This window comes from Carcharodon carcharias, chromosome 16, assembly GCF_017639515.1.
Source record: "Carcharodon carcharias isolate sCarCar2 chromosome 16, sCarCar2.pri, whole genome shotgun sequence".
Classification (NCBI taxonomy): Eukaryota; Metazoa; Chordata; class Chondrichthyes; order Lamniformes; family Lamnidae; genus Carcharodon; species Carcharodon carcharias.
Genome location: NC_054482.1, coordinates 116,041,161 through 116,055,916, shown reverse-complemented (window position 1 = coordinate 116,055,916; position 14,756 = coordinate 116,041,161). Strand labels below are relative to the sequence as shown.

The window sequence follows — 14,756 nt, the reverse complement described above, 5'->3', positions numbered from 1 at the left end:
ACATAATAACATCGATGTAATTCACTACCATTTTTAGAAGTCCTTTAAGAAAGCTCTGAGCCAATGCACATATTTGACATGTTTTTATAATGTTATAAAAGCAGCAATCACTCATTAGGAAGTGGGTAGACACATTGTAGGTTCATTTATTGAGACTAGGTACATGAGAACATGCATACATGGATAGAAAGCTTAATCCAATTAAAGGCCCTGGAAGCTGGAGGGCCAATAAGAAGGCTCGCTGGCACTGAAGAAGCAGCAGGTAAGTGAGAGAGAGAGCAGGCTTCCCAAATTGTTGGCACCTTCTGTCCAACTTTTTTTAACTTTAAATTAAAATATGACCCTCAAGCCACCATTGTGGAGCCACACCTATAATCTTAACCACTGATATATTTATTCTTCTCTTTATTGCAGGGTTTAGTTGGGCCAAAGGGAAATCCTGGTCCAAAAGGTGGAAGGGTGAGTAAGATTTTATAGATGCTTAAATGACAATGCAGAGAGTAAGAAGTGTGAACGTAAGAAATAGGAGCTGGACTTGTCCCTTTGAGTCTATATTATCATTCAAGGAGATTATAGCTGATCCTCTACCTCAACTCCACCTTCCTGCATACCCCTTAGTACCCAAGAATCTATTGAGCTCAAACTGGAATATATTCAATGATGGAGCATCCACAGCCCTCTGCAGCAGAGCATTGCAAAGATTCACAACAACCTGACTGAAGAAACTTCACCTCATCTCAGTCCAAAATATCTGAACCCTTATTCTGAAACAGCATTTGAGATTCTCCAGCCCAAGGAGACACATTCCCAATACCTTCCCCGTCAAGCCGCTTAAAAATTAAATGTTTCAATCCAATCACCTTTCTAAACTCCAACAGGAGGGAATCTAACTATCTGTCTACAGGGACAGATTGTTGTGGTTGTGGGGAGGTCAATCATCTCAGCTCCGGGACATCACTGCAGGAGTTCCTCAGGGTAGTGTCCTAGGCCCAACCATCTTCAGCTGCTTCATCAATGACCTTCCTTCCATCATAAGGTCAGAAGTGGGGATGTTCGCTGATGATTGCACAATGTTCAGCACCATTCGCGACTCCTCAGATACTGAAGCAGTCTATGTCCAAATGCAACAAGACCTGCACAGTATCCAGAAAACAAGTGGCAAGTAACATTCTCTCCACACAAGTGCCAAGCAATGACCATCTGCAACAAGAGAGAACCAAATCATCTCTCCTTGATGTTCAATGGCATTACCATCGCTGAATCCCCCACTATCAACATCCTGGGGGTTACCATTGATCAGAGACTGAACTGGACCAGCCATATAAATACTGTGGCTACAAGATCAAGTCAGAGGCTGGGAATCCTATGGAGAGTAACTTACCTCCTGACTCCCCGAAGCCTGTCCACTATCTACAAGGCACAAGTCAGGAGTGTGATGGAATACTCCCCACTTGACTGGATGAGTGCAGGTCCAATAACATTCAAGAAGCACGGTACCATCTAGGACAAAGCGGCCAACTTGATTGGAACTGCATGCACAAATATTCACTCTGTCTACCACCGATGCACAGTAGCAGCAGTGTGTCCCATCTACAAGATGCACTGCAGTGACTCACCAAGGCTTCTTAGACAGCACCTTCCAAACCCATGACCTTGACCATCTAGAAGGACAAGGGCAGCAGATAGATGGGAACACCACCACCTGGAAGTTCCCCTCCAAGTCACTCGCCATCCTGACTTGGAAATATATCGCTGTTCCTTCACTGTCACTGGGTCAAAATCCTGGAACTCCCTCCCTAACAGCACTGTGGGTGTACCTACACCACATGGACTGCAGCTGTTCAAGAAGGCAGCTCACCAGCACCTCCTCAAGGGGCAATTAAGGATGGGCAATAAATACATCCTCATCCCATGAAGAACTACAAAAAAGATGGAGTTCTCCAGTATGATCATTGCCTTGACTACAATCATAGAATCTTGCAGAACAGAAAGAGGCCATTCAGCCCATCAAGTCTGTGGCTCTTTCGAGGAGCAATCCAATTAGACCCACTACCCAGTGCCCTCTGCATTTTTGTCTCTTTCAGGGCCAGGATTTTACGGCCCTGAGGATGTGGCGAGATACTTAAATTCCCACTCTGTTCGCTGGGAACATACTATCTCCCTGGGTGGGAGGGGCCATAAAATCCTGGCCCAGGTATTTATCCAATTTCCTTGTAAAGCTACTCTAGAATCTATATCCACCAGCCTATCAGATAGTGTATTCTGAAACCTCATGTCACCCCTATCCTTTTGTCAATCACCTTACATTCGTACCCTATATAGTTATTGACCCTTTAGCCATTGGAAACAGTTTGTCTTTCTTTATTGACTCTAAACCCTTCATGTTTTTGAACACATCTATCGAGTCTCCTCTAAACCTTCTCTTCCCTAAGGAGAACAACCCCAGCTTCTCCAATCCATCCAAGTAACTGGAAACCCTCATCCTTGGAACCATCCTGGTAAATCTCCTCTGCACCATCTCCAAAACCTTTACATTCTTCCAGAAGAATTGTGCCCGGAATTGAACACAATACTCCAGCTAGTGCTGAGCTAGTGTTTTAGAAAGGTTTAGCATAACCTCTTAGCTTCTGTACTCTATGTTTCTGTTTATAAAGTCGAGGATTCCATAAGTTTTGTTAACCTGTCCTGTTACCTTCCAGAATTTGTGCACAAGCAGATGTCTCTGTTCTCACACTCCCCTTAAAGTTATAAAATTGCTTTGACTATCAGTCCTAGTTGGATCATTTTGGAGGGGAATTGTTCAGAAGGTTTAGACCCTCAAGCAAGACCCGAATGAGCATTTGACCAGCTGGACATTCTGACCTTTCCTCTTTTTGCAATTATCGTTGTCAAAGTCAGTCAAATCTCCAGTGGGAATTGAACTCACCACCTTACAAACAGTGAAGCTACAGATTTATTTTGCAAGTTGCTGAGTTGTCCTGACATCTGTAACAGTTGTGCCTCAACTTGCAAGATGTTGGAATCCCAGCTAGGGAAAAAAAAACATCTCGTACTCAAGGGATTATTGAAGAAAAGAGCTTTTATATTCAACTTTGGATGTTTTAATTGAAAAGGTTCTCACTGTTCTCCTCAGCATTTTCATTCACAACCACAGGCTGTATCTATAACAATGTGTACTGATCGTTACATCGAGCTAACAGCACAGAAATGGGCAATTCAGCCCAACTGTTCCATGCTGGCATGTATGCTCCACACAAATCACCTCCCACTCCTTTCCATCTCATCCTATTATCATACTCTTCTATTCCTTCCAACATCTTGCTTCCCCCTTAAATGTATTCGCCCCAATCACTCCCTGTGGTTGCGAGTCCCACATTCTTAGCATCCCCTGGGTAAAATTGATGAAAAGAGAGGCAAGTTGTCGAAGCTTTTCATTTTGCATTCATCAGGACAAATGCAAGAATGCCAAATTTCAAATGATCACAACAACTTATGCCACAAGAGAAAAGGGTGCTGACTGATTGGTAAGTCAAGTTTGATTGGCTGGAATGTTGCCATGGAGAAAACAATGGGGCATTATAGCCTCCCCAAGCTCCGGGGTAATTCAAAAAAAGGTGCATGGCTTGAACATAATCCTTTTGTTTGCGGAGAACATGTTCCTCCGTATAAATTAACATCGCTTCTAGAAAGTGTAAATGAACCACATAATGAGCTTGAGTGATTATCTTAAATTGGTTGTTAGTGTAACTATTAGCACACTCAGGATCGTTCAGCAAGTGCTGTCCAATCTCTGGGTAAAGACATTTTCCCAAAAAATTACTGGAGATACAAGCTAATAATGTCAGGGCGAGAACAAGAGCAGAACCTCAGTCAGTGAGGGGACCGAAACGTTATTTCCTTAACCCAGGAGATTAAAGGTTTGAGGGACTAAAACCTGAGGATGGGCTGAGAAGGAAGGAGGTTGAATTGGAGTCAAACCAGGCGCAGCAAGAAAAATAAAGAAAGGGAAAGAAAGATTGGATTTTTAAAAGGGGATAAAAGAGACAAAGAAAAAGTAATGGCAAAAATTAAATTTGGGACTTTTATCATCTACATCAACATTTCACAACTTGAAGGGTTGACAATCCACACATAATTTTTTCACTTTCTGGGCAAGTGAGATTGATTGGCAGTTATTAACAGTTATTGCACTGTTAATTACTAGACTTGACTTTCTGTGACGAGCTCAATGGGTGATTAATGCCCAAAAGCGGCAACTTCATAAAAATCACTGTGAAAATCACCCACTAACTGTTGGCCGTTTTTGGGGTTTCCCTGCCTTGCCCAGCCTGTTGGCTGATTTGCCCCTCAGTAACAGCGAGCATCATTCTAGTAAGCTTGCTAAAGCCTTTCATCTTCAGAGCCTGTTTAGTGAAGCTGATATCCCTTTTAATGCATATATCCATTTGGATTATACTTCCGGAACATTGAAACCAATCTCAGGTTCCTTCACCGAATGTTGCCATACCACTGACACCAAATGGCCAAGCAGAATCTTAACCAAACCCCCTCCCTCAAGTTGAAACTATCTGTTTCAAATAGTCACTTTTTGCTGGATATGCTGTTGTTTTTAAATAGACAATGATTTTAAAGGAAGTATTTCCCTTGATACTGAATTATATTAAAATCCATCTTCACGGTACCTGATCTAATTCTCTCCGTGTTTCTTGCACCTGTTCATATTCATTGGAAGAAGAGAACCTTTCTTATTACACTATCTAAACCATTAGACAATTTAACTTGAAACAGCCAGTTAGATGTTAACGTGGAAGGTTTGAGTTAAAACATTTCTGTTAGCAATAGACTTTCTTATCCCATCTATTCCTCCTGTATCCAAAAGTTCCAGCAACACCCAAGAAGTTCAACACCAACCAGGACAAAGCAACTAGTTTGATTGATACCCTGTCCATCACCATAAACACCCTCTCCCTCTGCCACCGATGCACAGTGGCAGCAGTGTGTACCGTCTATAAGATGCACTGCAGCAACTCACCAAGGCTTTTTGATAGCACCTCACAAGCAGAAACTCTACCAGCTAATTCCTCTCACACCATCCCGATGTGGAAATATATTGCCACTCCTTCACTGTCGCTGGGTCAAAATCCTGGAGCCCCCTTCCTAACAGCACTGTGGATGTACCTACACCACTTAGACTGCAGCGGTTCAAGGCAACAGCTCACCACCACCTTCTCAAGGGCAATTAGGGATGGGCAACAATATCTGATACATTCTTTTACTCTGTCTTGGTCTTTTGAATCACTTCAGGTTCCACCTGCTTCATATCTTGTTTAATGCTAAATACCTGAAATTACGCTGGTCAGAACCTGTAGAACAGTCATACTCTTGAATTATACAATAATCCTAAACTATATTCAACAAATGCAAAGGCAAATCTAAGGAGTTACTTTTCAACTTTCTACTTCAAGGTGATAACTAAATTACTAGATTTCAGAGATGTCTTTTTCTTGCATGGCCTGATAACTATACATTCTTTTATCAACAACAATTTACAAAGCACCTTTAGCATAATAGAATGGTTCAAGGCGCCTCACAGGAACGGACTCAAAAATCTCTGACACTGAGCTACAAAGGAGATATCAGGACAAGTGAGCAAAAGCTTGGTCAAAGCAGCGTCTTAAAGGAGGAGAGAGAGGCAGTGAGGTTTATGGTGGGAATTCCAGAGCTTAGGGCTCCAGGCAGCTGAAGGCACTGCTGCCAATGGTGGTGTTATGACACAGCAGATGGTAAACGCTGAGCTGTTCAAATCCCAGAGGGAAACTTGAAACAACTGTCACAACTAATTTTCAATTTGTATGTTTCGAGATGCAGGCTTTGAAATCAATAAGAAGACCACCGAGTCTTAAGAGGTTTTTTATAAAACTAAATTAAACATCTATTAACAAAGGAAAAGATTGTAAGACATACATATGTCTACAGATTACTACTATAATAACTTCTAAATCCCCTAATTAATTTAATTACCAGTTACACTTTTGTTAAGGCAACAGGAGGACACATAGATTTTAAAAGACCCAGGCAAAGTAAACGATACACTGAACAAGTCGAATTCAAAGTGAGTTCTCTTAACTTTAGTCCCTGGAGGCAAAAGTTTGATACATACAGGCTGCAGGCCTTTTCACACTTGTTGGATCTTAAACTGCCTCCCTTACAAACAGTCTTCTCTTCTTTATACATATTTTCCTCTTGGAATGCAAATTCCCATCATTTCACTATGTCTTTTGAACTTTATCTCTCTCCTAATAAAAAAAAATCTATCATAGTGCCAACTCCACCAGTAATCTTTGGGAAAAATAAATAAACACATTATTTCTTACTACTTCTGCTGGCAAGGTATACAGTACACCCCCTCTTTGAATTCAAGCCACTATAATTTGTTTTAAAAATGCAAATGTTCCCTTTACATTTAACATTTTAAAACTTCCCCATTTTTACTTAATCAACATTTCAAACCTAGCTTCTTTTCTTACATCAAAGCACCCAGACTAGCGGCCTCTAATTCAATTAAGTCTCTCTCTCACACACACACACATACATAGATAGACACATCTCACTATTACTCTACAATAAATTCCAATAACATTATGGAAATTATATTTTCCTAACAGTGGAGTGATTAAAATCAGGGATGCTGAAGAAGCCGGAATTGGAGGAGTGCAGACATAATTTCTTTGGGAATTCTGGAACATTGCTAATGTGCTTCTAGACTGCTGTCATCAGTGCAGAATTGTCTATGTGAATATCCATTCTCCTGGAAATCCTGTGTATGATTTCTTAATCATATGTCGGGCTGAAATTATCCAAAGTAGAAGAGGAATGTAAAGTGAAGCATATTAAAGAATCATGGCAGTACAATGCAGGTATAAAAATTCACAGAATAGTCACAGTGCTCTCCACTAGAGCAATTCACTGAGTGTCATTCCCCCTCCTTCTCCCCATAATCCTACACATCTTTCCTTTTCAGATTACAGTCTAATTCCTTTTTAAATGCCGCGATTAGACCTGCCTCCAGCACACTGTCAGACAGCAAATCCCAATTCCTAACTACTCGCTGCATATTGACCTTAACCCTTGGTAGAGCCTCCAGTGTCATCCCCCTTCCCCCAACTCTGTATTACCCACTCAGTCTTTATCATCAACAATCCAATCTCCATAAACATCTCCTCATAAAAAGTTAACAGGTCAGCGCTTTGGTGATCACAGTTCTCCCTTCCGCCCCACAACATCCCCCACCTTTATGCCACACCTCACATAATGTACTGCTTTCTGGTTGAAAACAAAACAAGAAGATAGATTTTGACCTGGATTATGTGGTCAAGCCTTTGCATTTGGGCTATGACCCAGATGCAAGAGTGCTACCCACTGAGCCATAGTTGACACTGCAACTATATAACACCAAAACACAGTGCCAGGAAATAACATAAGCATGTTACTTGTGCTATGGCACGGCTGATGGTAAATACCGAGCTGCCCAAATCCCAGAGGGAAACTTGAAACAGCTGCCAACATGGTCAATTTGTATAATACGACGGGAGGCTCTGAAATCAGGAAATGATATACCCAACTACTTGTGATAATTTATAGTATAGTAAACGTTTATTAAACGAAGATAGAGAAAAAAAAACACAATTACACTTAAGCACAAGCATAGCTTCACACAGTAAACGGTACTTTAAAATAGTTCCATAAGATCGTAACTTAACTACCCTCAGAGCTAACCTTCCCCTTTTCTGTTCAGCAACTATCCTTATAGATTTCAAAATCTGTGGAATTCCAGTAATTTTTATCACACAGTACCTTTTTCTCTGGGGGTGTCCTGAAGCTGACAGCAACTGGTTCGCCCAGTCTGGCCTTGTTCACACTGTCTTCTGGGAGTTCTGACCAGCTACCCTGCTGTCTTCTGGGAAATCTAAGCAGCTATTCCCCCCCACATTGGCTTCATGTCCTTAAATGCATTCGTTCCCTTTCATCTCTTTATTGTCTCAACCAGTCTTTTTAGAAATGCTGTCTTTGCAGAATTGATTAAAGTTGTTTATTTACCCTAGCTCTTAGACTTGTAAAATAAACTTATCTTATCTTTACCTTACTTACACCTTTTTACAACCTGCATATATCCCCCTTTGAACTAAAACAATTCAATTCAAAACCACTCCTATTACTGATATAAGAAAAACTCTGATTGACGTTCCTCTTGGTTCATTAACACATCAAAACCACTTCTTACTGTTGGCTTTAGACTCTTGCAATCACACTGTCATTTAATCCAATTACCATATTTACACCCCCAACAGCCTGTCTTCCAGTACATAAGAAATACGACAAGGTTATTAACAGAAGAAAAATATTATGATTTTTTGTTTTCTTGACACTTGGAGTATATAGCTTGACTATTGCTGAAAAGTGAGACATGTTGCTGAAACTTTTCATTTTGCACTCATCAGGACAAACACAAGAATACCAAATTTCAAATCATAATTTATACAACAGGAGAAAAGGTACTGATTGGTTAGCAAGTCAACTCTGAGCGGCAGGTATTGCCATGGAGAAAGCAATGGAGAACTATAAGCTGCTAACAAAAGGACCACGTTCAAGCCTTGCACCTTTTTTGAATTACTCGGGAGCTTGGGGAACCTATAGTTCCCAGTTGCTTTCTGCTTGGCCACACATCAGCTAAACAGAATCAGCCGGCCAACCAATCAGTATCCCTTTCTCTTGTAATATAAATTGTTGTGATCATTTGAAATTTGGCATTCCTGGGTTTGTCCCGATGAGACCACGAGGAAGAGCTTCAGCAACATGTCTCTCTATTCAGCAATAAGCACATTAATGAATTTAGAAAGTTGAACAGATGGTTACAAAGTAAATTCATTCTTTCGCTGTACTGATTCACCAAGTTTAGAATGAAGTGCAGTTATGTTACAGGGTAGTTTTATAACTTCCTTACTCACTTATTCCCAGGTGAGAATACATTTATTTACTCTCACCTCCAGCCACGACTTTGTGACTGAGAGGTGAAGGTGCCACTAACTAGTAATCATTTTAAATTATATTGCCTTTTATTAATTGCCACCTATTATTACTCTGCAGGGGTTTATAGGACCTCCTGGGATGGTGGGACCACCAGGGCCAGAAGGCAAAAAGGTAAGTGTATTCCCAGAATGCACTGTTGCAGGATCATATGATTGGTCCACACATTCAGAGTCTCACCAATTGACTAAATGCAATGAATGTTTAAAAAGATATCAGAGCCCATTGTAATTTCCTTTTCTGCACAGGACCTGGGCACCACTGGCTAGGCCAGCATTGGTTGCTCTTCCCTAAATGGCATTAAGATGGTAGTGAGCCACGTTCCTGAGTGCTTTGCTAGGCTATTTCAGAGAGCATTTAAGAACTGCACCACATTGTTGTAGATCTGGAATCACATGTAGGCCAGACCGGGTAAGGACAGCAGATTTACTTCCCTAGAGGACATTTGTCAATAACAACCTGGTACTCCTATGATCATTTCATTCCAGATTTCTTTGTGAAGTGAATTTGAATTCCCCAGCTCTCATGGTATTTGAACTCATGTCCCTAGATTGTTAATCCCGATCTCCAGGTTACTTGTCTAGCAATTTAGCCATTGTGTTGCTGTACCCCTATATATTCTCAAAAAGGCAAATTAACATTTTTTTTTTGTTGCCAACAATTTCGCTTTCTAACTCTGTTGCATAAAAATTGTTACTCATTTTAAACTCAGGATGGCTTGACTTACATTGCCCATAGTTCCACTGTCCGAAAACTTGACTGAAATTGTATTTATTTGGAAACATATCTTGTCTGATGCAGTGACATTTTCTCTTCAGGGCATTGATGGTCCCCGTGGAAAGAAAGGCCCCAAAGGGAGACCGGTAAGCATTTTTCCTTATTCAATGTTATCTTTGAAACTTAGAAATGACATCCTGTTATTGTGCGATAAAATGAGAGAGGCTAAGTTTTGATGCTACAAAATTTCTAAGCCTAAGATGACATTATGTTGTGTAAATGTTTCCCAGATTTCTGTGACGTTTCTTGCTTAAAGTAGGTGATTATCTCTGTTACAATGATGGAGAAAGGAATTTTGTACAAACATGCAAAGCATTTAGACCCACGCCATCACTTCAAAGGATTGTCTGTCTTTACAAGTGCAGGAAGCTCTCCAGTTTGATTGGCAGAGTTGATAGCGACTTCTGAACATTCAAGGTGTGAGATATATTTTCTTAAATGATTGTGCTTTTATTAAATATCTACTGAAGATGAGGGCAATGCGTTTGATTTACACTCTAGAGTTTGTTTGTCATTGTGTCTGTACATACGCTTGTCCATTCAAAATTCAAAAATGAGGAGAACCCATTCAATAAATAAAGGGCAGGGTAAAGTTTTCAAAGGAGCGATTTTTATTTTCAATATTTCTGCATGTTTTAGTCTCTATTATTAAATGTATTGTATTTGTTTGAGTAAAGGGTTTGCATAGTCACCTCAACTCATACGGGATGAGGGAAATTAGTTGCGTACAGAACTTGGATTGTTCTCCTTAGATTGGAACAGGTTAAAGAGAAGATTTGATGAGGGAATTTTGGCTGAATAGAGGAGGAGAAATTGTTTCTATTGGCAGGAGGGTTGGCAGTCAAAGGAGACAGATTGAGATTAATTCATAAAAGGGAAATGGGAAGAGTTATTTTAAGCAGCAAACCATTAGGATCTGGAATGTGCTGCCTGAACGCATGATAGAAGCAGATCCTATAATTTTCAAAAGAGAATTGGATTAACATTTAAAAGAAATAAGGGGAAAGATTAGAGGTGTGGCACTATCAAAGAGCTGACATATGTATGATGGGCTGAATAGCCCCTTCTATGATTCTACAGATTCTTGGGTATCAGCCTAGGCATGAGTGGGGGCTTGATATTTTCAACAAAGGTCTTTGTAAGATGGGAGAAGATTTTAATGAGCAGCAGGCTTCAGGGGGAAGCGGGTAGTTTCAGTTATATTCCCATATATGACAGAACAAGGTTATGAGGACTAGTACATGATTTGGGATGGGCAACAAATACTGGCCTTGCCAACGATGCCCACACCCATGAATGAATAAATTAAAAACCGCAGTTATTTCTGACCTACACTAATTCACATCCAAATTAACTAGGAGCCATAAAGATAAGCCAATCACTAATACATTCCATAGGGAAAGCAGGACAAATCCGACCCAGCCAATTATATATTCCCCATCACTGTATACTCTTGATCATCAGCAAAGTGATGGAAGGGGTTGTCGACAGTGCCATAAAGCAGCACTTAGCAACAACCTGCTCACTGATGTTCAATTTGGGTTTGGCCAGAGCCACTCCGCTCCTGACTTCATTACAACCTTGGTCCAAACTTGGACAAAAAGCTGAACTCCCGAGGCGAGGTGAGAGTGACTGCCCTCGACATCAAGGCTGCATTTGACAGAGTGTGGCATCAAGGAGCCCTAGCAAAACTGGAGTCAATGGGAATCAGGGGGAAACTCTCTGCTGGTTGGAGACATACCGAGCACAAAGGAAGATGGTTGTGGATGTTGGAGGTCAGTCACCTCAGCTCCAGGACATCACTGCAGGAGTTCCTCAGGGTAGTGTCCTCGGCCCAACCATCTTCAGCTGCTTCATCAATGACCTTCCTTCCATCACAAGGTCAGAAGTGGGAATGTTCACTGATGATTGCACAATGTTCAGCACCATTCGTGGCTCCTCAGATACTGAAGCAGTCCATGTCCAAATGCAGCAAGACCTGGACAATATCCAGGCTTGGGCTGACAAGTGCCAAATAACATTCGTGCCACACAAGTGCCAGGCGATGACCATCTCCAACAAGAGACAATCCAACCATCACCTCTAGACATTACCATCACTGAAGCCCACGCTAACAACTTCCTGGGGGGTTACCATAGACCAGAAACTGGACAAGCCTGATTGAGGTGTACAAGGTTATGAGGGGCATGGACAGGGTGGATAGGGAGCAGATGTTCCCCTTAGTTGAAGGGTCAGTCACAAGGGGGCATAAGTTCAAGGTGAGGGGCAGGAGGTTTAAGGGGGATGCGAAGAAAAATCTTTTTACCCAGAGGGTGGTGACAGTCTGGAATGTGCTGCCTGGGAGGGTGGTGGAGGCGGGTTGCCTCACATCCTTTAAAAAGTACCTGGATGAGCACTTGGCACATCATAACATTCAAGGCTATGGTAAATGGCATTGGGTAGGTAGGTCAGGTGTTTCTCACGTGTCGGTGTGATTCTGTGATTGTGTGATTCTGTGAAGCCATATAAACACTCTGGCTACAAGAGCAGGTCAGAGGCTAGGAATCCTGCGGCGAGTAACTCACCTCCTGACTCCCCAAAACCGTGGACTGCGGCGGTTCAAGAAGGTAGTTCACCACCACCTAGAGAGCAGGGAAAATTTGAAACTCACAATGACAGGGAATAGTTGAGGTGATTAGTGCAGATACATTTAAGGGGAAGCTGGATAAACACATGGGGCTGCATCTTCCCTACATTGGACAAGCTGGGCTGGAGCAGGTGTGTGGGGGACAGGGATGGGCACGGAGCCAATCGCTGCGGGCCGCCATTTTACATGGGCAGGCCAATTAAGGCCCACCCAGTGCAATACACGGCAGTAGTGCTAGCAATACCTGTGCGGGCGGGGGGGGGGGGGGCGGGGAAGGGAGAGTCGGGGCCTGCGATGTGTGTGCGAAAAAGCACAAGAATCTCCCTGAGGCACGGAGCTGCCTGATGGAGATGACGTTGGGAATGTCAATTTTGAATAAATGATCTGAAAAATTATTTAAACGTGTGCCCTCATGTGACAGTGTCACATAAACTGATACATATTTGTGCATTTCGCAAATTTTATTTAATTATTTAATTAAACTTTCAGGAAATCTCATCCCGCCCGTGGATGAGGTTTCCTGAAAAATGCGAAGGCCGCTTGGGCTCTTTGCCTGCCGCCCCCCACCACCCCCCCCCCCACCCTGACCTTAAGGTTGGACGGGCAGCACTGTTAATTTGCTAAATTACTTTCCTAACGGCTTTAATAAGCCTTTGACAGTTCAGCAGCCACGCAGCCATCTCCAGCACGTGCCCGCCGAGTGATATGTCTAAATGATGCGTGATTACGTCCGGATACACGCCTAATGCCATCGCGCGTCATTTTGCGTGTTGGCGTTTTGGGCTTGCCTCTGCACACCAACGGCAATATTCTGGCCATGAGGGAGAAAGGGATGGAAGGATATGCTAATAGGGCGCACTGAAATAAGGAGGGTGGAATTTTGAGTGGACCACAAATCCATCATAGCTGGGCTGAATGGCCTGTTTCACTGTCCCGACGATATGAGTTACTCTGAACACCTGCGCAACTCCCTCTGCTGGCGAATAATGCAGCTCAGGAGGTGCAACGGTGAAGTAGCATTGAGGAAACTCAAGGGCACAGCTGCTGAACTGGCTGTTAGTCATGAAGGACCACAGGCCTCTCTCCAATAGACAGACACAAGTGGATAAATAGCTTAAGGGGCGCCACTGCATGTCAAGCATGGGCAGGCCAAGGAGTCAGTCCCCCATGAACTACCACAACCAGTACAGAGATTGAACCTATGCTGTTGGCATCATTCTGCACCACACTCTAGCCATTTAGCCAACTGAGCTAACCGATGGTACCTTGGGACATTTGCTCTCTTACAGGCGCTATCTCAATGCAAGCTGATGTTGCATATATTTCTGGTCAGCACAATACAAGCTGGGGATGTCTTGTGATGCAGTGGGTAGTGTCCCTGCTTCCGAGCCAGAAGCTATGTGTTCGAGTTCCGCTCCAAGGCCTAAGGAAGGTACATTTATCACGTTATAAATAGGAGCAGGAGTAGACCACATGTCCCATTGAGCCTGCTCTGTTATTCAATACGATCATGGCTGATCTTGGGTTTCAACTCCATTTTCTGCCCACTCTCCACATCCCTCGATTCCCTGAGAGACAAAGAATCTGTCTATCCCAGTCTTACATGTATTCAATATTGGAGCATCCACAACCCTCTGGATGTTACTTCACTGTTGCACCTCCTGAACTGCATTATTCACCAGCAGAGGGAGTTGCATAGGTGTTCAGGATTACTCATATCATCTGGGCAGTGAAACAGGGGTGGAGAGTTCCAAAGATTCACAACCCTTTGAGTGAAGCAATTTCTCCTCATCTCAGTCCTAAATGATTGGCCCCTTTTCCTGAGACTGTGTCCCCGTGTTTTAGATTCCCCAACCAATGGAAACAATCCCTCAGCGTCTACCCTATTAAGTCCTGTCAGAATTCTATGGGTTTCAATGAAATCACCTCTCATTCTTCTAAACTCCAGACAGTATAAACCCAATTTACTCAGCATCTCATCATAAGGCAACTCTCTCATCCCATGATGGATTGCGAAACGTTACTTAAAGGGATGATGGTGGATAGGCAATGGCAAACATTCAAAGAGCGCATAGGTGAATTGCAACAATTGTTTATTCCTTTCGGGCGCAAAAGTAAAATAGGAAAGGTGGTCAAACCATGGCTTACAAGGGAAATTAGAGATAGTATTAGATGCAAGGAAGAGGCATACAAATTGGCTAAAAAAAACAACAGACCTGAGGATTGGGAGCAGTTTAGAATTCAGCAAAGGAGGACCCAAGGGATTGAT

At 42.4% G+C, this 14,756-nt stretch overlaps 1 protein-coding gene across 1 annotated transcript in view; it reads left to right on the top strand.

The window, feature by feature from the left end:
- LOC121289422 (collagen alpha-1(XXIV) chain) overlaps positions 1-14,756 on the top strand; it is a 615,168-nt gene that overhangs the window by 364,654 nt on the left and 235,758 nt on the right. The window contains exons 9-11 of the mRNA XM_041208885.1: positions 415-459; positions 9,145-9,198; positions 9,903-9,947. Coding sequence (XP_041064819.1) covers positions 415-459; positions 9,145-9,198; positions 9,903-9,947 — 144 coding nt within the window. The remainder of the gene's footprint in view (positions 1-414; positions 460-9,144; positions 9,199-9,902; positions 9,948-14,756) is intronic.